General features: G+C 46.2%; 1 protein-coding gene across 3 annotated transcripts in view; it reads left to right on the plus strand.

Moving 5' to 3' along the window:
- LOC122921036 (flocculation protein FLO11-like) overlaps window positions 1-25618 on the plus strand; it is a 68045-nt gene that overhangs the window by 28622 nt on the left and 13805 nt on the right. Inside the window, exons 11-21 of one of the 3 annotated variants that reach the window (XM_044270914.1) lie at window positions 3173-3189; window positions 4171-4195; window positions 6730-6749; window positions 6919-6949; window positions 10320-10339; window positions 13839-13869; window positions 16428-16447; window positions 20526-20556; window positions 22062-22081; window positions 24135-24165; window positions 25274-25293. In XM_044270914.1, the coding sequence (XP_044126849.1) occupies window positions 3173-3189; window positions 4171-4195; window positions 6730-6749; window positions 6919-6949; window positions 10320-10339; window positions 13839-13869; window positions 16428-16447; window positions 20526-20556; window positions 22062-22081; window positions 24135-24165; window positions 25274-25293 (266 nt within the window). The remainder of the gene's footprint in view (window positions 1-3172; window positions 3190-4170; window positions 4196-6729; window positions 6750-6918; window positions 6950-10319; window positions 10340-13838; window positions 13870-16427; window positions 16448-20525; window positions 20557-22061; window positions 22082-24134; window positions 24166-25273; window positions 25294-25618) is intronic. The other 2 variants (XM_044270915.1, XM_044270916.1) reach the window with 2 other exon arrangements.

Here is a 25618-nt window from a genome sequence, read left to right on the forward strand (position 1 = left end):
GCGGCTGGCGTGATTAAGTAATCTAGATTTCACTTTAAGTAACATGGCGCACCAGGCCCGTCGCAAACAAATGGACGCAGTAAGTTTGATAAAAAAAAATGTCATATGTTAACTGTTTTTACACTCAGACGCTGTATAAAGGCTGCCTCTGAGGGGGTACAATGACGGGGGGGGGGGGGGGGGCGGCGCTATCGCAGCTCTTTGTCATTGCATCCACTTCTTACAAAAAAATGCGCTTCTTGATGAAGTAATTCGTCACGAAGCAAATTTTTTATTTTTTATTCAACGAATCAGCCGAATCGAAATTTGCTCATCTCTATATATATCTTCATCCAAAAATATAAATATTCTATGTAACACTATTTCTACAGTTAGCATTCTAACCACAAGATGGCAGTGTCCGAGGCAGATTAGAATAGTTGTACTATTTATGTCAAGGCCATGTTCCAGATTCTGAGGATTTAGGAGCAGATTCTGAGGCTTCACTTTGATAGAATCCTCTTTCTGCCAGCAATACATGTGAACAGGGATTTATCATTGGAAGTACATAATATCCTTCCAGGTTTCTATGAGGGTCTGATACTGTAAAAAAAAGTAATCTACAGCCTGTGGTTGTAGTTGTAGTGCCCTGAAAAAGGGTAGTTAGACATCTAGATGTTTGTAGACATTTGCCCCTATTGCTATTACACAAAGCCATCAGCTCACTACTTTATTGCACTTTGAAGGGTTAACCTGCACTGTAATTTATGCAGTTGTTTGCAGTTATTCTGTTTTATACTGTTGAACTGCATTTTATATATTATGTTATATGATATAACATTTGCACTGTTATTGCACTGAATTGTGGAAAGGGTTAATGGGCAGCGAGTTGATACTAAGAGACTTTTGGAATTTCCAGCCTGTGCAGTAATTTTCCACTGCTGTCATAAGGAACTATGTAGAACTGAGTTTTGAAGGGAAAAGCCAAACACAGTGAAATTTTGACCACCTGGTTAAGCTCTGTTCGGCTAGTTGCACACTAGAGGCAAAGATCCGGCAGGTTGTCCCAGAAGGCCAAATATGGCAAGAATTGGCCAGAAGAAAATGCACGCGGAATGCAGAGCAATCCGTCAAACTTCTCCTAGCCGGAAGAGCCTGCCAGATTGCCACAGCTGGTGTGCTATTACACTGGTGTTTACAACTGAAACTGCTTAGTCATTCCCCTTGACTTGTATTGAGCCTTGAACTGCAACATTGTTTCTGTTAGGCTGTGCTTCTCCAGCTTCACCCTCCCAACCTGAAGGTTCTAAATCAGTTAGAAACTATCTAAACATAGAGCAGTCAGATCACCTAGTTGTCTGCAGATAGGATCAGTGATTAGCAGGAGAGACTCTGACTGTACAAGTGGACATAAGAAGATAATAAGACAGGGGATACCCTGCCTACCCTGACACCAGCCCTTTGACCAGGGAGCCAACTGAGCTACTGAACCACAGACCCTGGGCCAGGGAACGAGCCGGACAGCTGAACCACAGACCCTGGGCCATCAGCAATTTGACCAGGGAACCAGCCGGGCAACTGAACTACAGACCCTGGGTCACCAGCCTTCTAAAAAAGAGAGGGACAGCTAGCTCTGGTCTTTCCTTTAGCACCGAACCTTCTGCTAACCGAGGAAAGACTGGGGCGGTTGGTTCAGTGCACTGCCTGTAATGTTTTGCACTGTAGTTCCTCCATTAAAGAAGCACACTGTTTTTTACCCTCTGGATTTCACATAGAGGTGCACCACGCCTTACCATCACCTCTGTAGAGCAGCAACACGTGGTGACACCTTTTGCGGTCTCCAGAGGATCCAGTGTGGCATTGGGGCCACCCCAAACCCAGCCACTGCATAGCAAGGGGGATGACTGGGAAGTTAAAGTGTGCCTGAAAAAAGGAACCTAAAGTGGCCCCATGTTGTAGAAGGGGCCCAGCACAAGTAGGCTGGAGCAAGATACTGCCCAGAGCCTGCCCCACTGTGGTTGACAGTGCCATACAGCTCTACCTACATCCTGTATCTAGTGGTTTCTCCTCTGATGTAGATTCTCATTCCTCGTCTTCTCCATTCAGCCCTGACTGCCATGACAGCTTCTGAGGACAGCAATACAATGGGATTCAGGAGGGCACCTATGACCACTGACTTGATACCGTATTTTTCGCCCCATAAGACGCATTTTTCCCCCCAAATATGGAAGCACTCATTAGTACCGGAGGACTGGGAAGCGGTGAAGGCTCTGTATTCACCGCTTCCTGGTCCTCGGCTGTCAGCTGCGCACAGTGTGAGGGTGCTCTTTGACGCGCTGATCTGAGGTCTTACTGGGGTCTTATTAACATTGGGGGTCTGATTGGGGCTGTCAGATGAGGTCTGATTAACATTGGGGGTCTGATTGCTGGCCTGATCTGAGATCTAATGAAAAATATTTTTTTCTTATTGTCCTCCTCTAAAACCTAGGTTTGTCTTATGGGCCGGTGCGTCTTATAGGGCGAAAAATACAGTACATAGGTATCTCCCTTTTCTAGGAGCATCAGATCTTTATGTACCTGGTTCAGGAGAAGGTCATAGGAAGCCCCCTGGGCATCGGCTCACCTGGAATCCTCCCTGTAGGGTTCATTGCTAGTCCGCCCATGCTGCACATGCTTCTTCTGCCAAGACCATTCAAATTTAAGGCTAAAGGGTGGAAATGACAAAAAAAAGCACCAAAATCCTTGTTACAACCTTGCTGCTCCACCACCACCTCTCCTGCAGCCCCCATTGGTCTATTTTTTACTTACTACTACTCATGTGAATGCTGCAGCCAATCACTGTCCTCGGTGGGGCACAGCATGCAGCCCTCTCAGGCCACTGATTGGCTGTAGAAGTCACATGGGTAAATAAGGACCGTCAGGGACCACAGGAGCAGCAGAGAGTGGAACAGGAAAGTATGAGGGTTCATTTGTTATTTTATTCCATTTCCTCCATGCGGCAAACATTTTTTAGGATTTAATAAAGAGTATTTAAATGCTTGAGTTTTTATTTGGGAGGAATTTCAGCAATCAAATTGAAAATGGTGTCGTTTTCTTCCCGACCTGCGTGCCGAGGAATCCGTATTGTTTTATAGAAGCGTTTCCTTTGGTTTATTTGTTACATATAAGATTTTTTCTGATTTTTGTCTTTCAGCAGAGAACACTCACGCGGTAAGTACGATCCGCGCCCAGGCTGAATACGCCCACCGATTGGCACCTTATTGGCACCACCTACCTCGGCTTGCATCTCAAAGTCTTTCTGGCAGATGCAATGCGTGCTGGAAATAGATAGTAGCCAACAATTCCTGAGACAGTCCTGGCAAATTCTGTAGGTCCTGGCCTGAAAATAGAGACTGGTGAAAGCAGACACTCCCAGGCAGGGATTAAAGGGCATCTGTCAGCAGTTTTGTGCCTATGACACTGGCTGACCTGTTACATGTGCTCTTGGCAGCTGAAGACATCTGTGTTGGTCCCATGTTCCTATGTGCCCGAATTACTGAGAAAAATGAAGTTTTAATATATGCAAATGAGCCTCTAGGAGCAACGGGGGAGTTGCCATTACACCTTCAGTGACATGGACACACCCTCTGCACTTTGATTGACAGGGCCAGATGTGATGACATTTACACTGCCCGGTCCTGTCAATCAAAGTGCAGAGGGTGCAGCAGTTACAAAAGAGAACAAAGCCTCTAGGTGTAACGGCAACGCCCTCGTTGCTCCTAGAGGCTCATTTGCATATATTAAAACATAATTTTTCTCAGCAATGCGGACACATATGAACATGGGACCAACACAGATGCCTTCAGCTGCCAAGCGCCCATGTAACAGGTCAGCCAGTGTCATAGGTACAAATCTGCTCAGCGCCATAGAAGAGCTGCAATACCAAGCACAGCCACTATACAATGGATGGCGCTGTGCTTGGTGAGCTGCAAGAAGGCCGTATCACTTACAGGAGCGCCGGTGCCTTCCCAAACAGCTGATCAGCGGGGGTCCTGGGTGTCGGACCGCCACCGATCAGAAACGAATGACCTAATTCAGAGTATGAGTCGTCAGTATAAAACCCCTTTAAGTACCCTTACCTGACCGACACAAATACAGTATGAGGAAATATTGATGATGAGATTTTTACTAAATTTTTTTTTTATCTTTCAGAAGGAAACTGAAATAGGTGACGATGGTAAATATTCTGTGAAAATATTTTGGGCCTTATGTGTCTTCCTAGAAATAAACCTCACTCTTCATAGTGGGATGAATAAATCACCGGAGTCAATGTCATCCAGTCTGATGGCGGGAGACATGGCTGGACTTCGGGCGTAGTAGCGGCTGCGGCAGCCGTAAGACACCTACATGTTTGCTTTAAGTGGGTTTTCACATGTTTTATTTATAATTTAAAGGGGTTGTGTCATCTCATGCATTGGGGGCATATGGCTAGAAAATGCCTCCAGTGTTTGATAGGTGGGGGGGGTCTATCACCTGTGAGACCAGCACCTATCATTAGAACGGAGCCTGCAAAGGGAAGGAGGGTTCACCACGCATGTGCGGCCGCCCTCCATTCCTTTCTATGAGAGTACCAAAAATAGCAGCTATTTTCGGAAGTCCCCTTAAAAATGAATGGGAAGCGCACCCCGCTAATGCAGCCACCGCTCCATTCACCTCTACGAGGCTGACGGAAATAGACAAGCTATTTTTGGCAGCCCTATAGAAATGAATAGAGGGCGGCCAGGCACGTACCTACTTTATGGGTTCTGCTCTAAGGATAGGGGACCCCCACCTATCAGACATTGGGGGCATATCCTAACGAGGCGGGCTGACTGTTGGCTTTCGGGCCAATGGTGGCGGTATTTCTGCGCAGTCTCTTATTCACATTGGGGACATTTGTCCACCCACCATACACTTTCGTCACGCCAACACGAGAACAGTTCCCACTGTGCAGAAATACCGCCACCCTCGGCCCAATGCGCCGCGTGCCTTTGATGTGAGAAGTGAACGTCAGCTATAAAGTTGCGTGAGGACGGAGAACACCCTACAGTGGAGCAGATCACTGCCATAATGAACTTGGAGGCACCAGACATGTGTCTTAAACAATAGTTCAGCAAACCCTACTGCGTATGGGGCTCCGGAGCAGACGGACCGCCACTGCACCTCTAATAATGAAGTTGCATCAGCAGAAAAGGCTTTAATGTTTGCTGCAGTATCAGAATTGGACCTCTTGTGATTGGCAAAGGGTTGTCTTCTCCGATGAGTCATGTTTTATGCTTGGACCTTGGCGTCTGTCACTGCCTGCCCTTAGAGAGATCTGAGAAGATCGGATAGACTTACAGCACGTGAGTCTATCTGACAGGTCTTTCTGTGTTTCCCTTCTGTTTGTTGTTGTGGGCAGGATCCCAAATCTCCACAGGTTCTGCTCGTTAGCTGTTTAAGAGGCTCTATTTAAGTCCGCCTCTTACTGCTGACATTTTCCTTCTGGAGTTCTATACTGGTTGTTTGTGGATCCTCTACTTCCCGCTCATCTCAAGCTAAGTCCTCCTGTTCTCCCCTTTGTGCGTGTGTTGCTTCAAGGTCTCAGGGAGACGCTGGTCCCTTCACGGTGGAAGGTACCAGCTGTCTCATTCCCCGCTCCCTAGGTTAAGGTTTGCTTCAGTGTCAGCAGGGCTTAGGTTCCAGTGTATGAGTTCATTCACCATCAGGACTTGCTCATACTGTCAGCAGTCAGGGAGAGGCTCAGGGATTGCTAGGAGGTTACCATTCCCTCCTCCCTAGCTTTGGGGCCTAGTCTGTTTGCCTGTTGCTGTTTGTTTACTTGGTGTTCCCCTTATCCCCACTTGCCGTGACAGCGTCTCAGGCGAGAAACATCAGAGAACAAACACCCTGCAGCCATTGCTGGTGGTGGCAGCGTTATGGTCTGGGGAATGCTTTCATGGTGTTCTCTGGGCCACTCATCCATGTGGAGGCACTCTCCACCAATTTGGGCATGAATCCATCCTTGCAGATCACGTACACCCATACATGCTGATTGTCTCCCCTGGGGAGGACGGGATCTTCCAGCAAGACAACGTAACATGTTGTACGGCTAGAAATGTCTGACATTTGTTGGGAAAGCATGACCAAGACTTCCAAGTACTACCCTGGTCCCTAAATCCCTAGACTTGACATCTGTGGCACCACCTCGATGGTCGTGTTTGCTCTATAGATCCTCCCTCACGCCCCCTCCAGCAGCTGTGAGATGCACTGCGGTCAGCATGACTCCAGATACCTGTGACAACCTACCGGGACTTTATGGAGTCACTCCGGGCCCGTCTAGCTGCTGTCCATGCGGGTGGTCATAATAAACAACACAATGAAGGCCCTCTCCAATGTGTCATTTCTTACGCCGGCATACTACAGCTAAATTGGCAAAACCCCGATGGACTTTTATTGCAGACTACAGACAAATTATTCATAAACTTCTAGTAGGAATAATAGAGGAATTACACAAAATAGAGGTATTACACGGGGACTGCAAGTAGTTATTAAAACAGACATGTCAGTAGAGGGGAGTGGGGACGGGTCCTCGTTAACTGGACGCCCACTCTTAGTCTGAGCAGCAACAGTCCTGAATTGTCTAACAATGGATTGACACAATCTGAGGTCTTTTTGCATTTGTGGCCCTTTTCAGTTTTTCCAGGTCTTTAGCAATGTATTGTTTGCCTTTTTCTGTTTTGTCTTCCATAGGTTCTGAAAATGAGGTACCGGTAAGTTCTCACTCCATCTGAGCCCCAGATGCTGATAAAGGTAACTGGGGAAGGGGGGCCTTCTGAATATGTTGGTCCAGATGGAGGAACTCCTTTCAGCTATTGTTTATTATGTAGTTTCTTTTTAATAATGAGATTATATGAGATTGTAATATTTTTTTACTTTCAGACTACTGAAGATACAGGTAGTGGTGCAGAGGGTAGGTATTACTGACAAATATCTGGTCCACACACAATGCACCGAGCCTCACTGGTCATAATAGGAAGAGGAGTCACTAGTATTTTATATTCCCCTAAACAGTGTCGGACTGGGGTACCTAGGGCCCAGCAGTAACATTTATTTTGGAGGCCCACCGTACGGATACATTCAAATATAATAAATAATTTAACAAGTATTTTATATGAACATCTGCTGGTTGCGATGCCTTACATTGAATATATGTATGTAGTGCAGTAAGTCTACTGTGTTATGTGCCACTTGTGCAGGGGATGGGAGTCTAGGGGCCCACCTTGCACCGGGGGATTCCCCTGTACCCCTGGGGGCCAGTCCGAGCCTGCCCCTAAAGACAGATAGAGGGAGACATCTATCTATTATCTATCTATCTATAAAAAATGGAAAAGATGGCAGCACCGGAAAAAAGGGAATGCAAAAATTAGCCGAGGAGCAAGCCTAAAGAACTAGGACCATAGTCCAAATAATCAAAACAAATCAGCAACATTTCCTAGAACTTCTGAGATGATTTCATATCAATCTGAGATAGATAGATAGATGAAAAGAAAAATAGAAGAATTTATTCACCCATGTGGACGCAACGTTTCGGCCATAGGCGTGCGCAGCCTATTGCATTAGGGTGTGCACCCTAAAGCACAAACACATGCCGCGCGCACGTGTGTATGTATGTATGTATGTATACACACACACACACACACACACAAATACACTAAGGGGTATCAGGGTATATTATTATACAGGGGTAATATAACTAAGGGCTATCAGAGTAAATTATACAGGAGTAATATAACTGAGGAGGGCTATCAGGGACATTATACAGGGGTAATATAACTTATATTATATCAGTTATATTACCCCTTAATCATGTCGCCTGAGATAGCCCTCCTCAGTTATATTACCCCTGTATAATAATGTACCCCTAATACCCCTTAGTTTTACCCCCTGTATAATTTACCCTGATCCTTCAGTTATATTACCCCCTGTAATTTACCCTGATACCCCTCAGTTATACGGTATCATATAACTGAGGGGTATCAGGGTACATTATACAGAGGTGTAATTGAGGAGGGGTAGCAAGCAGCAGGAAACATACAGGGCAGAGTTCCAGTGGCGTAGCGTGGGTTGCCAGCACCCGGGGCAAGCCGAGTATTGCCCCCCCCCCCCCCCCCCGCCCAACCTGTGAACACGCCCCTTTTTACAAATAATGCAGTACATGTCACCTACAGTCCTATGAAACACCACAGATAACACAGTGATAACTGAGTACAGATAATGTAGCAGATGTCACCTGCAGTCCTATGTAATACCACAGATAACACAGTGGTAACTCTGTGAGTACAGATAATGTAGTAGATGGGTGTGAGGCCCCAGAATTCAGAACACGTACAGTGTGACCTGAAGTCGGGGGGCAGGCTTCGGCAGTGTGAGCTGGGGACATGGGCTGCTAGATGGCCACTAGCACATCCGCAATACCCAGTCCTCAGAGCTCTCTGCGCTTTTATTGTGTTAAAAAAACTGTTTTGATCCGTATGCAAATGACCGGATATGAGTCCTGTATCCGGAGATGAGTCCAGCGGAAAGAAGCCCAGCACCGCCCCGCGTCCTCCGAATCTCCTCCTTGCTGGCTGACGTCACAGAGCTGGAGCGTAGTTCGTTCCCTGTGCTGATGCCAGTACAGGGAATGAACATGATGCCGACACTGCGCATGCGCTAGCTCGCGCATCACGCGATTTCGGCGCTCCAGCTCTGTGACGTCAGCCAGCAAGGAGGAGATTCGGAGGACGCGGGGCGGTGCTGGGCTCCTTTCCGCTTGACTCATCTCCGGATACAGGACTCATATCCGGTCATTTGCATATTCCCTTTAATATTATAATGGCCCCCTCTGTATTAGGCTCCATTCACACGTCCGCAAAATGTGTCTGCATCCATTCCGCAATTGTGTGGAATGGGTGCGGGCCCATGCATTCTCTATGGGGACGGAATGGATGCGGAAAGCACACAGTGTGCTCTTCGCATCCGCATTTCCGGAGCGGCCTGCCGAACTTCCGGTCCGTGGCTCTGGAAAAAAAATAGAACATGTGCTATTCTTGTCTGCAGCTGTGGACAAAAATAGGCTGTTCTATGGGGGTGCCGGCCGGGTGTATTGCGGATCCGCAAAACACTACGGACGTGTGAATGGACCCAAATAGTAATAATTATGGCGCTCTTCAGCCCCTCCAGCATACAGTCCCATGTAAAATACATCACTCCTTGCCTTCAGCCCCTCCAGCATACAGTCCCATGTAAATAATATCACCCTTCCTCTCTTCGCTGCCTGCCTTGAGCTCCTTCAGCATACAGTCCCATGTAAAATACATCACGCCCCGCCTTCAGCCCCTCCAAAATACAGTCCCATGTAAAATACTAATCTCCCCCGGCCTTCAGCCCTTCCAGCAAAATTAAATAATATCATCTCTCCTGCCTTCAGCCCCTCCAGCATACAGTCCCATGTAAAATACATCACTCTCTCTGCCTTCAGCCCCTCCAGCATACAGTCCCATGTAAAATACATCACTCTCTCTGCCTTTAGCCCCTCCAGCATACAGTCCCATGTAAAATACATCACTCTCTCTGCCTTTAGCCTCTCCAGCATACAGTCCCATGTAAATAATATCACTTCACCCCCCTCTCTTCAGACCCCTCTAACAGTCTCCAGTGTACAATGATTATTCCTCCTCCCTTCAGCCCCTGCAAAAAGCCCCCCAAGTCCATATAACAGTCACTCTTCTCCTCCACAGACTTACCTATGGCTTCTGCTCCTCTCCAATATCCGGCATATCTTGAGGCCCCGCCCCCTGTATGACGAGACTCCGCCTCTTTCCCGACATCATACCTCCCTAGAGCAAATCCATTCTAGCGCTCTACTGTCTCATAGGCTTCAGACCACTAGTGAAGGATCGCATCAGGAGTTGGCAGATGGCAGTGCAGCGAGGAGGTGATGATTAGGGTGTGCCCAGGCACCCCCGGCACACCCCGTGCGCACGCCTATGGTTTCGGCTCAAACACTAGAGGCTCTAGTGTTTGAGTCGAAACGTCGCGTCCACATGGGTGAATAAATTCTTCATTTCTTTTAATTTCATGAGAGTGCTGCAGATTTTTTATTTTTTTCATCTATATCCTATCTATCTATCTATCTCAGATTGATATGAAATCATCTCAGAAGTTCTAGGAAACGAGTTTATCCATGAATCCACAGATACAATCTTTCTTCCTCTGATACACTGATTTACTATGAAGTCCGCACACAGTGATGTCGGGATTCAGTGTTGTATCTCACATATCTTTTTTGTCTTTCATAGATACAGAAGAAACAACGGAGGTAAGCTCTGCACGTTGTATGGATGTATGTGCCTGGTGTGACATCCATCACATCGCCCGAAGGTCTAACATCTCTGAAGGTGAAGCTCTGGTTGGGAAATAGTCCACAATCTACTTATCCCACAGGATCTTCTCTCTGTTCCCCTTCACCGGGTTAAAATTACCTGTTTAGAAATTAGAGTATATAGAAATAGAGTATTCATCCTTGAACCTGTGAAGAGGGCTAGACTTTAATGCTGCAAAAGCCCAGGTTGTGTCTGCAGAGTAATAGTGTGAGGAACTCTAATATTCAGCAAACTTGCATCTATCCTCAAAGTCTGTGACCAAGGTCCTAGTGGACCGAAACGTTGGCCTTGCCTGTATTTATATAACTGGGTACATAATAAAATAATGGATGGAGCAGGTGGTGTAAGGGTATGTTCACACATCTAATATTACCATTAAAATATTCTCCGTGCCATGCTATTAGAAGAATTTTTTGTGCAGACTGCCTACATTATAAATTTATACTTAAAACATACAATTCGGCCCTAAACATTGCCAAACAGAAGTACTTCACCTCTCTCATTTCCTCGCTCTCAAATAACCCAAAACGACTCTTTGACACTTTTCATTCCCTTCTAATCCCTAAAGTTCAATGACCCCTCACTGACCTCTGCACTGATGACATGGCCACTTACTTCTGAGATAAGATTGGCAAAATCTGGAAGGAAATCGTCTTCTCTCCCACACTTCCACATGCTGTCTCTTCTCTTTTGACCCTATAACAGATGAAGAAGTCTCCAGGCTTCTCTCTACTTCACGACCCACAAGCTACAGCAGTGATCCTATTCCCTCACACCTTCTTCAGTCCTCTCCCCGGCTATCATCACTCACCTTACTACAATATTTAACCTCTCTCTCTTCTGGTATCCTTCCATTCTCTTTCAAACATTCTGTTATAACCCCACTACTAAAAAAAATCTCTTGACCTGACATGTGCTTCTAACTATCGACCTGTTCTAACCTCCATTTCATGTTCTAACCTCCATTTCAACCTCATCTACTCTCGCTTAATAAGTTATCTCTCTGCAAGCTCTCTTCTTCACTCCTTACAATCTGCCTTTCACTCTACAGAAACTGCCCTTACTAAATAAAGTGTCTAACGATCTTCCGACAGCAAAGAGGAATGGCGACTATTCTCTACTGATTCTTCTTGAACTCTCTGCAGCGTTGGATACAGTAGACCACAAACTCCTCCTCACCGTGCTCCATTCAATTGGCCTTAAAGAGGACCTGTCACCAAAAAATGCAATTCAATCTGAAAGCACCATGTTCTAGCACAGGAGGAACTGAGCAGATTGATAGATATTTTCGTTGGAAAAGATTCTGTATAATTGTATTTGTTACATTTATATCTGTAGCCCTGTAAAGTGCTATCCCCAGGAGGGAGGAGTTATCATTGACTGACAGCTATCTCTCTATGAATACTTATACACACAATGCCATCAATCACTGATATCCCCTCCTCCCTGTGCTGGTGCTATTCACAGAAGGTAGAAAAAGCAGATATATAAATGTATAAATTACAGGTTTTACTGAATCTTTTCCAAAACTATATATCAATCTGCTTGGCTTCTCCTGCTCTGGAACATGATGCTGTTAGATTGCACTGCATTTTTTGGTGACCGGTCCTCTTTAAAGGGGTTCTGCAGTTTGTTTAAACTGATGATCTATCCTCTGGATAGATCATCAGCATATGATCGGCGGGGGGCCCCACACCCGGGACCACCGTCGATCAGCTGTTTGAGAAGGCAGCGGTGCCCCATCAGCGCCGCGGCCTTCTCACTGTTTACCACTGGCCTAGTGATGTCACGACGGAGCTTAGCCGCACCCAGGCCAGTTGATACTAGTCATGATGTCACTGGGCCAGCGGTAAACAGTGAGAAGGCAGCGGCGCTGCTGGAGCACCGCTGCCTTCTCAAACAGCTGATCGGCGGGGGCCCCGGGTGTCGGACCCCCGCCGGTCAGATGCTGATGATCTATCCAGTTTAAACAAACTTCAGAACCCCTTTAAGGACACTGCTATCTCCTGGTTCTCTTCCTATCTCTCTGGCCGCTCCTTTAGTCTATCATCGCTGGCTCTACTTCTTCTCCTCTTTCTATTGATGTTAGGGTTGCTCAGGGTTCAGTCCTAGGTCATCTACTATTCTCTCCCTTCAGAGCCCCCATCGGACAGACTATTAGTAGATTTGGCTTTTAGTACCATCTCTATACTGACAAAACCCAACTATACACTTTATCCCTGAACATCACCCCTGCTTTACTCCTAAACACAGGTAATTGTCTAGAAGCTGTCTCTAACATCATGTCCTCATGCAGAGGAAAAGGGGGCCAGTCAGCACATCCCAAAGCGCAGGGGCACGTTGCTATGGCTGAAAACAACACTGTAAAACAAAACATGCAACGCAACAGCTCTCTGCAAACCAAATAAAGTACAAAAATGCATAATAATTGCTAATGCTATACTTATAAATTAGAGATGCTTGGCAAATACATTTTGTACAAAATTATTTGAGCCCGTCTGCCGCACGTCAAGGCGATCTCTGTAAGACGGGTTCCTAACACTAAATTCTACCTGTTATGTGCCATGACGGCTACCATACAATTCAGGGAGTGTAGGTTCCACATGTATGCTGGGTCTGCTTCAATTTCTGTCATCTTTGGTGCCAAAATGGCCTCCATTATATCCAAGGAATGCAGGTAGCACACCCTCTGTCTTGGGGCCATGTTTGACTCAGATCTTTCCTTTGTTCCCCATATCCAATAACTTGCTCGCTCTTGTCATCTGCACCTCAAGAGTATCTCCAGAATCTGTCCTTTTCTTAAAGTGGAAGCAGCCAAAACTCTTGTTGTTGCTTTGATTCATTCTCATCTTGACTACTGTAACCCATTACTAATCGGTCTCCCTCTCACTAAACTCTCCCCCCTTCAGTCTGTTCAAATGCTGCAGCCAGGTTCATCTATCCATCCACCCGCTACACTGATGCCAGTAGTCTGTGCCAGTCACTTCACTGGTTGCCATTCCACCACAGAATACAGTTCAAACTTCTCCCCCTCACCCACAAAGCTCTCCACAGTGCTGCACCTCCATACATCTCCTCCGTCATCTCCATCTACCACCCTACTCCTGCTCTCCACAGTGCTGCACCTCCATACATCTCCTCCCTCATCTTCATCTACCACCCTACTCGTGCTCTCCGTTCTGTTAGTGATCTAAGATTAAAGTGATCTAAGATCCTCCATAATTCGTACCTCTCACTCCCATCTTCAAGACTTTTCTCGAGCTGCACCCACTGTCTGGAATGCTCTTCCCCAGAATATCAGGTCAGTTCCCAACTTCCCTACCTTCAAACGTGCCATAAAAACACATCTTTTCAGCCAGGAGTACCAGGAGTCTGAGGTTAGGCCATCAATATCACATTCACTGATAACCCCTTTATTATTCTCTTTTGTTTCAGAGCGAACCTGTGAGCAGTCCAGTGGGAGAAGGTCATTATTACTTAGACTTTATTCCATATTTATAGTATCTTCCTTATTTTTTTATCATATATTATCAACCTATATGTGAATATTTTATGTCATTTTTTTAAAACAAAAAACAGTTCAAGATGGTTTACTGGATATAATTTTTTGAAGTCACTCTATGTATTCTACTTCATGTCCCGGCTCTTTAGCTTCCTCTTTGTTTAGACATTTAATGTCTCCTAACTCTCTCAGTCAGACCATTGCTGAGGCCAGAGAGAGCCTCCCATAGTCATTCCATTAAAGCCTCACATTACACTCATTGGTGAAATGGTCTTCTGTGGGCATCTTTATCTCGGCCTGTCCGTAGAAGAATAGAGCCGCCATACTCTTTTCCCAATTCTACATCTTCCTCTCACAGCAGCAGTAAACTGACAATTGGCTCACTATATATATATATATGTGTGTTTTATCATCTGCCAAAATGAAAAGAAAAAAACTGCCAAAAATCCCAACATTATCATTCACTTTCACCTGGATGATTTTAAGCCTCACCTTGATGAGAATATCACAAAACAAGCTGATATATAGGAGGGTAAGCCCAGGGCCGGACTGGGGATAAAAACCAGCCCTGGAAAAAGTTGCACACCAGCCCCACAGCATTGCGTCATTATTTACTTGTTTATAATAGGAGAAAGCATTCATTTTAAAACACGTGTGTAAACACGAATATGAACTTTGCCCCACGATAGCTCTTTTGTAGAACCCCCATAAAAACTTACAGTTACTTGACTTGGCCCTTGGGGATCTCGGACGCCACTTCCACACTTTGGCCGGGGGCTCGGCGGAGCTGATGTTGTGCTTTAACCTAATGAGAAAGATTTCATAATAAGGATTTGGAGAAAGGGCAGAGGGATAGCAGAGCAGGGAGAGGCTGGTGCTGCTACTAGGGGGTCATACCATGGGGGAGTAATAAAGCCCACCATAATGCCCCCCCAGTAGTAATAATTCTCCTTATAATATGCAAAACATTTGTAATGCCCCCAGTTGAGGTAATGTTCCCATAATGTGCCAATATAAAATACCCCTTCTCAGTGCCCCCGTAGATGACCCCCATAGTGCCCCCCCTTCCCCATAGTACCCACCATAATGTGTCCCAGTATAAAATGCCCCTATACAGAGCCCCCATATAAAATATCTTCTTTTTAGCCTCAGTAGATGCCCCTATAGTGCCCCCCAATAATCTGCAGTAAGATGTGCCCCCATAGATGCCCCCAATCATGTGCCAGTAATAAGAGCCCCCCCACCATCATGTGCCAGTAGCCAGAGCCCCCCCCATATCATGTCAGTAGCCAGAGCCCCCCCATATCATGTGTCAGTAGCCAGAGCCCCCATATCATGTGCCAGTAGCCAGAGTGCCCCCAATCATGTGCCAGAAATAAGAGCCCCCCCACCATCATGTGCCAGTAGCCAGAGCCCCCCATATCATATGCCAGTAGCCAGAGCCCCCCCATATCATGTGCCAGTAGCCAGAGTGCCCCCATATCATGTGCCAGTAGCCCCCCATATCATGTGCCAGTAGCCCCCCTTATCATGTGCCAGTAGCCCCCCTTATCATGTGCCAGCCCAGTAGTCCCCCCTTATCATGTGCCAGCCCAGTAGTCCCCCCTTATCATGTGCCAGCCCAGTAGTCCCCCCTTATCATGTGCCAGCCCAGCCCAGTAGTCCCCCCTTATGTGCCAGCCCAGTAGCCCCCCTTATCATGTGCCAGCCCAGTATTGTACCTATATAAAAAAATTAAAAAAAATAATACACTTATACTTACCTCCAGCAATGCGATGCGATGCAGGCCGCCTCTTCCGTCTGTGTCCCTCGCTATACGGCTCAGGGGACGCGATGACGTCATCGCGCCGCCTGCACCGGCCTGAGCTCTGATAGGCTGCCAGCACTAAGCCGGCAGCCTATCAGAGGAACAGGAGGGGACACACCTCTCCCTCCTCTGCCGCAGCACAGGCATCTGTATTGCCGTCCTGAGGACGGCAATACAGATGACTATGGAGATGAGCGCTTCCGCAATGGAGGCGCTCATCTCCTGCTCTGCCCTGCCGCCGGCCGCGGCCGCCCCCACTTGTCACCAGGGCCGCGGCCTTGCGGCACTCAGGCTTGCCGGCCCACCGGGAAATTTCCCGCTATCCCGGCAGGCCAGTCCGGCCCTGGGTAAGCCTGACTCACTTATGACCCATTTTAAAGGACAATCACTTGAAAAGATGGACAGTTGAAGCTATGAACTACCGTATATAACAAAACATAAATGGATATTCCAGGAATTTAATAATAATGGCCTGTCCTCAGGATCGACTTGCATTGGTTTAATAGATAGATAGATAGATAGATAGATAGATAGATAGATGGATAGATATCTAAGATTGATATGAAATCATCTCAGAAGTTCTAGGAAACGAGTTTATCCATGAATCCACAGATACAATCTTTCTTCCTCTGATACACTGATTTACTATGAAGTCCGCACACAGTGATGTCGGGATTCAGTGTTGTATCTCACATATCTTTTTTGTCTTTCATAGATACAGAAGAAACAACGGAGGTAAGCTCTGCACGTTGTATGGATGTATGTGCCTGGTGTGACATCCATCACATCGCCCGAAGGTCTAACATCTCTGAAGGTGAAGCTCTGGTTGGGAAATAGTCCACAATCTACTTATCCCACAGGATCTTCTCTCTGTTCCCCTTCACCGGGGAGGTCAGAGATGGTGTCCCCCATAACTATGGACGACACATCCTCCACACTCCTTTCTATCAGCTTACGTCCGCTTATCTCCTGGTGCCTGCCTCTCTTCCATCAGTCTGCCGCTCTCCTCCCTCCATTCATGGCGACACGTACAGTAGAAGCAGCATCTCGTCGCCGTCGGTGCCAGGCCAGGGCTTGCTGTTGCTGCCCATTCCTTGCACTGGCTGCCAGTGCCGATCCAGGTCTCTCCATGGAGTCTAGTGCAGCTAAGGTAAACGGTGGAGTTCAGAATTATTCTCCGTCCACTGCCCCCTCCAGTAAGTGCACCTTGTAATTGCACTGTAGGGAATTACTTGTTTAGCAATTGCACTTCCTCAGTCAGGCTTTCTGCTGGTGAGTCTGGCTAGCAAAGTCTAAGAGAAGCGAGAGCGTTCATCCTGGAACCCGCGAAGAGGCCTGGACTTCTCTGCTGCAAAAGGTTGTGTCTGCAGAGTAGTCCTAGCTGCTGGAGCAGGCGGTGCAAGGGTATGTTCACACAGCTAATATTAGGCTTAAAATACTCTCTGGAATCTTTTGTGTGTTTTCCCTTGAAACCGACCTCATAGTTTTCAGCCAGGATATTACTTCATGAGAACATTAGAGAGGATTAAATGGAGGCAAAACTGCAAATTTTCTCAGAGGTTTCATCCTCGTTTTGATGGCTGCCTTACAGGACGGGGAACGAGCCTGATCAGTGGGCACCTGACTGCTGGGGTCATCAGGAGAACAGGGGCCCGTGCTCCTCTCAGTGGTCACGCACGCTCGCTGAGCCAAGCCCTCGAACTTATCCATCTCATACAGTCCCATGAAGTTAGCAGGATCCCCGACCTCTCACCTCTGCCAATCAAATATTGCAATTTAACATAATTAAGAATTGATTGTTTTCTTCCCCTTTAATTATAATATTATATCTATTATAATAGGAACTAGTGTTAGGGACCACTCATGAAGGCGACCTTGACGTGGTGAGTGGCTTATTACGCTTTGGCCAAAATGTACACCAATGCCTTATTCAACATCCAGCATAGAGGCAGGGCAGAGTGCTGGTTGCAGAGTGCGATTGCATTTTGTGTTTTTAATTAGTAAATTACCTTCTATATTCCTTGCAAAGCAGTGAGAAGGGAAAGTTAGATAACACATAGAAACCCCGCATTCTACTGTGAAGGCCGCCTTCCAGAGGGGCTAGCTCAAACTCCTCAGACGTGTGCATCCTTAGGAGGAGGGTTTGAGAGGCATAAACCTTTGGCGCACTGAGAACATCACCTAGGTAGGATGTTGTAGGTCACTCTCTCTCTCTCCTGTATTGCCATGGGGTGTCGGCCATGTGCTACAAGGGTAGCGTGGCGATGGACGCTCCCCCATTGTGTTGCAGTACCAGGTAATTGATTATTACTTACTTACTTTACTATTCCGTATGTGAATTGTCTGTTTTGCCATACACATATATACATTCACACTAGGGCTGCACGATATGGGAATTTTCTGCGATTGCGATAAGGGAATTGTGCTAGAGGTCTATTTGCTTGGATTTTCCCATATGAGCAGCAGACGCGGCTGGGTATGACATAGTTATGGGGGATCTGTGGATGGCACTGTTATAGGGGATCTGTGGATGACACTGTTATGGGGGATCTGTGGAGGACACAGTGTTATAGGGGATCTGTGGAGGACGCTGTTATGTGGGGGATCTGTGGAGGACGCTGTTATGTGGGGGATCTGTGGATGACGCTGTTATGTGGGGGATCTGTGGATGACACTGTTATAGGGGATCTGTGGAGGACGCTGTTATGTGGGGGATCTGTGGATGACTCTGTAATGTGGGGGATCTGTGGATGACACTGTTATGGGGGATCTGTGGATGACACTGTTATGGGGGGGATCTGTGGAGGACGCTGTTATGGGGGATCTGTGGATGACACTGTTATGGGGGATCTGTGGATGACGCTGTTATGTGGGGATCTGTGGAGGACGCTGTTATGTGGGGGATCTGTGGATGACACTGTTATGTGGGGGATCTGTGGATGACGCTGTTATGTGGGGATCTGTGGAGGACGCTGTTATGTGGGGGATCTGTGGAGGACACTGTTATGTGGGGGATCTGTGGAGGACACTGTTATGTGGGGGATCTGTGGAGGACACTGTTATGTGGGGGATCTGTGGATGACGCTGTTATGTGGGGATCTGTGGAGGACACTGTTATGGGGGATCTGTGGATGACACTGTTATGGGGGATCTGTGGATGACGCTGTTATAGGGGATCTGTGGAGGACACTGTTATGTGGGGGATCTGTGGAGGACACTGTTATGGGGGATCTGTGGAGGACACTGTTATGTGGGGGATCTGTGGATGACGCTGTTATGTGGGGGATCTGTGGAGGACACTGTTATGGGGGATCTGTGGATGACACTGTTATGGGGGATCTGTGGATGACGCTGTTATGTGGGGGATCTGTGGAGGACACTGTTATGGGGTATCTGTGGAGGACACTGTTATGGGGGATCTGTGGAGGACACTGTTATGTGGGGGATCTGTGGAGGACACTGTTATGTGGGGGATCTGTGGAGGACACTGTTATGTGGGGGATCTGTGGAGGACACTGTTATGGGGGAACTGTGGAGGACGCTGTTATGTGGGGGATCTGTGGAGGACACTGTTATGGGGGATCTGTGGAGGACACTGTTATGGGGGATCTGTGGAGGACGCTGTTATGGGGGATCTGTGGAGGATGCTGTTATGTGGGGGATCTGTGGAGGACGCTGTTATGGGGGATCTGTGGAGGACGCTGTTATGGGGGATCTGTGGAGGACACTTTTATGGGGGATCTGTGGAGGACACTTTTATGGGGGATCTGTGGAGGACACTGTTATGTGAGGGATCTGTGGAGGACACTGGTATGTGGGAGATCTGTGGAGGACACTGTTATGGGGGATCTGTGGAGGACACTGTTATGGGGGATCTGTGGATGACACTGTTATGGGGGATCTGTGGAGGACACTGTTATGTGGGGGATCTGTGGAGGACGCTGTTATGTGGGGGATCTGTGAATGGCACTGCTATAGGGGATGTGTGCTATGACACATAGGGCCCTGAGGGGGACCAGCATAAGACACACATATAGCATCTTATGCTGGTCCCCCTCATGGCCCTATGTGTCCCCGTCAGTCACGCGCCGGCCGGCCCGCTCGCTGCAGTGCATTCATAGTGACAGTGAGTACAGAGGCCGGACCTGTTATCAATAGGAGAGAGATCGTTTCACACACTAGTAAAATACTTTACACAAAGCCAGTTATGTGCGCGGGACCCGTTCATATATAATCGCAGCATTTTCGGGTCGGCCAAATCGCCATATCGCATTTGGCGATTATGGCGATTCGATAATTTTTTCGATATATCGTGTAGCCCTAATTCACACTTATTAAATTTTATCACTTAGTCGGCATACGCCTATTTATTCTCAAATCTTAAATTCACGTTACAACACATGGTTTCAGAAGTGGGATTTTTGCTAATGAATATGCTTATTGCTGATAAGGTGATACCCAGAGAGGATAGTCGGTGCCACCTCTCCAAATGGGATCCTGGGCATTTGTAGGAATGTAATAATCTATGGGCAGATTATTAATTGTTGCATTGGTTATTCAAGTCTGCTAGCCATACATTGTGTAGTAGCTGTTCTTTGTATAGCAATCCAGCCTAGTCACTTGAATGGGACTGAGCTGCTCCTAGACCATGTGACCAATAAACCTTATGTCACCGGCCCAGGAAAGGGATTAGGCACTTACTGAACACTGCAGCCTCTTCGTACAGATAATCGGCGGGGGAACCAGGAGTCTGAGGATGGGCCATCAATATCAAATTCCCTGATAACCTCTTTATTATTCTTTTTTGTTTCAGAGTGAACCTGTGAGCAGTCCTGGGGAAGAAGGTCATTATTACTTGGATTTTGTTCCATACTTAGTCCATTTTTTCCTTATTTGAATGATATATTACCAACCTATATGTGATTATTTTCTGTAATTTTGTTTTATAAAAACAGTCCGGTATGGTTTTCTGGATATAATTTTTTAAGTCTCTCCATGTATTCTACTTCATATCCCGACTCTTTAGCTTCCTCTTGTTTAGTGTCTCTTAACTCTCTCAGTCAGACCATTGCTGAGGCCAGAGAGAGTCGCTCCTTTATAGCATCACATTACACTCATTGGTGCAATACTCTTCTATGAGCATCTTTATCTTGGCCCGTCCGTAGAGATATCATCTTCCCCTCACAGCATCAGTAAACTGACAATTGCTGATTGATAAATATATATATATACAGTACAGACCAAAAGTTTGGACACACCTTCTCATTCAAAGAGTTTTCTTTATTTTCATGACTATGAAGGCATCAAAACTATGAATTAACAGATGTAGAATTATATACATAACAAAAAAGTGTGAAACAACTGAAAATATGTCATATTCTAGGTTCTTCAAAGTGGCCACCTTTTGCTTTGATTACTGCTTTGCACACTCTTGGCATTCTCTTGATGAGCTTCAGGAGGTAGTCACCTGAAATGGTCTTCACTTCACAGGTGTGCCCTGTCAGGTTTAATAAGTGGGAGTTATGTTAGATGCCTTCAGTGTGAATCTACAATTTTCATAGTCATGAAAATAAAGAAAACTCTTTGAGAAGGTGTGTCCAAACTTTTGGTCTGTACCGTATATATATATATATAAATTTTATAATCTGCCAAAATGAAAACAAAAAACCGCCAAAAATCCCATTATCATTTTCTTTCACCTGGATGATTTTAAGCCACACCGTGATGGGAATAGTCACAAAACAAGCTGGGAAGTCTACTTGATATGTAGGTGCATAAGCCCAACCCTCTTGTGACCCATTTTAAAGGACAATCCCTTGAAAAGATGGACAGTTGAAGGTATGAACTATATACTGTACCTACACATAAATGGATATTCCAGGAATTTAATAATAATGGCCTGTCCTCAGAATATGACATCGATATCTGATCGGCAGGGGTTTGATAGAAAGACGTATTAGATAGATCTATCCAGGGGACTAACCACAGTGGAGCTCAGGAGGAGCCTGTCTGGGAAGACGACTGAAAGGTAGTCAGGGCCCCTCAACATTCTTATACATCGACATTATATTCGGTGTCAGTCTGTACCGTGTGAGGGTTGCACATGACCTGTTCAAAAATTTGCTGTGGGGCCCATTCAGTTCTAGTTACCCCACTCTGTCTATCCTTCTATCTATTTATCTATCTCAGATTGATATAAAATCATCTCAGAAGTTCTAGGAAACGAGTTTATCCATGAGTCCACAGATACAATCTTTCTTCCTCTGATACACTGATTTACTATGAAGTCCGCACACAGTGATGTCGGGATTCAGTGTTGTATCTCACATATCTTTTTTCTCTTTCATAGATACAGAAGAAACAACGGAGGTAAGCGCTGCACGTTGTATGGATGTATGTGCCTGGTGTGAGATCCATCACATCGCCCGAAGGTCTAACATCTCTGAAGGTGAAGCTCTGGTTGGGAAATAGTCCACAATCTACTTATCCCCCAGGATCTTCTCTCTGTTCCCCTTCACCGGGGAGGTCAGAGATGGTGTCCCCCATAACTATGGACGACACATCCTCCACACTCCTTTCTATCAGCTTACGTCCGCTTATCTCCTGGTGCCTGCCTCTCTTCCATCAGTCTGCCGCTCTCCTCCCTCCATTCATGGCGACACGTACAGTAGAAGCAGCATCTCGTCGCCGTCGGTGCCAGGCCAGGGCTTGCTGTTGCTGCCCATTCCTTGCACTGGCTGCCAGTGCCGATCCAGGTCTCTCCATGGAGTCTAGTGCAGCTAAGGTAAACGGTGGAGTTCAGAATTATTCTCCGTCCACTGCCCCCTCCAGTAAGTGCACCTTGTAATTGCACTGTAGGGAATTACTTGTTTAGCAATTGCACTTCCTCAGTCAGGCTTTCTGCTGGTGAGTCTGGCTAGCAAAGTCTAAGAGAAGCGAGAGCATTCATCCTGGAACCCGCGAAGAGGCCTGGACTTCTCTGCTGCAAAAGGTTGTGTCTGCAGAGTAGTCCTAACTGCTGGAGCAGGCGGTGCAAGGGTATGTTCACACAGCTAATATTAGGCTTAAAATACTCTCTGGAATCTTTTGTGTGTTTTCTCTTGAAACCGACCTCATAGTTTTCAGCCAGGATATTACTTCATGAGACCATTAGAGAGGATTAAATGGAGGCAAAACTGCAAATTTTCTCAGAGGTTTCATCCTCGTTTTGATGGCTGCCTTACAGGACGGGGAACGAGCCTGATCAGTGGGCACCTGACTGCTGGGGTCTCTGCTCATCAGGAGAACAGGGGCCCGTGCTCCTCTCAGTGGTCACGCACGCTCGCTGAGCCAAGCCCTCGAACTTATCCATCTCATACAGTCCCATGAAGTTAGATGGAGCAGCGGACTCTCATGTGGAGCACGGGCCTCTAATCTCCTGACCAGCAGGATCCCCAACCTCTCACCACTGCCAATCAAATGCAGTGCTCCGGTGAGTATTGTGGCCACCTCGCGGCTTACCGAGCATAGCAACATTGTGTTGTAACTGAATTTTACATAAAATAATTGGAATTTAACATAATTAAGAATTGATTGTTTTCTTCCCCTTTAATTAGTAAATTACCTTCTATATTCCTTGCAAAGCAGTGAGAAGGGAAAGTTAGATAACACATAGAAACCCCGCATTCTACTGTGAAGGCCGCCTTCCATGGGGGCTAGCTCAAACTCCTCAGACGTGTGCATCCTTAGGAGGAGGGTTTGAGAGGCATAAACCTTTGGCGCACTGAGAACATCACCTAGGTAGGATCTTGTAGGTCACTCTCTCTCTCCTGTATTGCCATGGGGTGTCGGCCATGTGCTACAAGGGTAGCGTGGCGATGGGAGCTCCCCCATTGTGTTGCAGTACCAGGTAATTGATTATTACTTACTTACTTTTCTATTCTGTATGTGAATTGTCTGTTTTGCCATACACATATATACATTCACACTCATAACATTTTTATTACTTAGTCCGCATAAGCCTATTTATTCTCAAATCTTAAATTCATGTTACAACACATGGTTTCAGAAGTGGGATTTTAGCAAATGAATATGCTTATTGCTGATAAGGTGATACCCAGAGAGGATAGTCGGTGCCACCTCTCCAAATGGGATCCTGGGCATTTGTACGAATGTAATAATCTATGGGCAGATTATTAATTGTTGCATTGGTTATTCAAGTCTGCTTGCCATACATTGTGTAGTAGCTATGCTTCTATAGCAATCCAGCCTAGTCACTTGAATGGGACTGAGCTGCTCCTAGACCATGTGACCAATAAACATTATGTCACCGGCCCAGGAAAAGGACTAAGCACTTACTAATCGGCGGGGGAACCAGGAGTCTGAGGTTGGGCCATAATATCAAATTCCCTGATAACCTCTTTATTATTCTTTTTTGTTTCAGAGTGAACCTGTGAGCAGTCCTGGGGAAGAAGGTCATTATTACTTGGATTTTGTTACATACTTAGTCCATTTCTTCCTTATTTGAATGATATATTACCAACCTATATGTGATTATTTTCTGTAATTTTGTTTTATAAAAACAGTCCGGTATGGTTTTCTGGATATTATTTCTTTAAGTCTCTCCATGTACGGTATTCTACTTCATATCCCGACTCTTTAGCTTCCTCTTGTTTAGTGTCTCTTAACTCTCTCAGTCAGACCATTGCTGAGGCCAGAGAGGGTCGCTCCTTTATAGCATCACATTACACTCATTGGTGCAATACTCTTCTATGAGCATCTTTATCTTGGCCGGTCCATAGAGATATCATCTTCCCCTCACAGCATCAGTAAACTGACAATTGCTGATTGATAAATATATATATATAAGTTTTATCATCTTCCAAAATGAAAAGAAAAAACCGCCAAAAATCCCATTATCATTTTCTTTCACCTGGATGATTTTAAGCCACACCGTGATGGGAATAGTCACAAAACAAGCTGGGAAGTCTACTTGATATGTAGGTGCATAAGCCCAACCCTCTTGTGACCCATTTTAAAGGACAATCCCTTGAAAAGATGGACAGTTGAAGGTATGAACTATATACTGTAACTACATATAAATGGATATTCCAGGAATTTAATAATAATGGCCTGTCCTCAGAATATGACATCGATATCTGATCGGCAGGGGTTTGATAGAAAGACGTATTAGATAGATCTATCCAGGGGAGTAACCACAGTGGAGCTCAGGAGGAGCCTGCCTGGGAAGACGACTGAAAGGTTGTCAGGGCCCCTCAACATTCTTATACATCGACATTATATTCGGTGTCAGTCTGTACCGTGTGAGGGTTGCACATGACCTGTTCAAAAATTTGCTGTGGGGCCCATTCAGTTCTAGTTACCCCACTCTGTCTATCCTTCTATCTATTTATCTATCTCAGATTGATATAAAATCATCTCAGAAGTTCTAGGAAACGAGTTTATCCATGAATCCACAGATACAATCTTTCTTCCTCTGATACACTGATTTACTATGAAGTCCGCACACAGTGATGTCGGGATTCAGTGTTGTATCTCACATATCTTTTTTCTCTTTCATAGATACAGAAGAAACAACGGAGGTAAGCTCTGCACGTTGTATGGATGTATGTGCCTGGTGTGACATCCATCACATCGCCCGAAGGTCTAACATCTCTGAAGGTGAAGCTCTGGTTGGGAAATAGTCCACAATCTACTTATCCCACAGGATCTTCTCTCTGTTCCCCTTCACCGGGGAGGTCAGAGATGGTGTCCCCCATAACTATGGACGACACATCCTCCACACTCCTTTCTATCAGCTTACGTCCGCTTATCTCCTGGTGCCTGCCTCTCTTCCATCAGTCTGCCGCTCTCCTCCCTCCATTCATGGCGACACGTACAGTAGAAGCAGCATCTCGTCGCCGTCAG

The sequence above is a fragment of the Bufo gargarizans genome, chromosome 10, assembly GCF_014858855.1.
Source record: "Bufo gargarizans isolate SCDJY-AF-19 chromosome 10, ASM1485885v1, whole genome shotgun sequence".
NCBI lineage: Eukaryota > Metazoa > Chordata > Amphibia > Anura > Bufonidae > Bufo > Bufo gargarizans.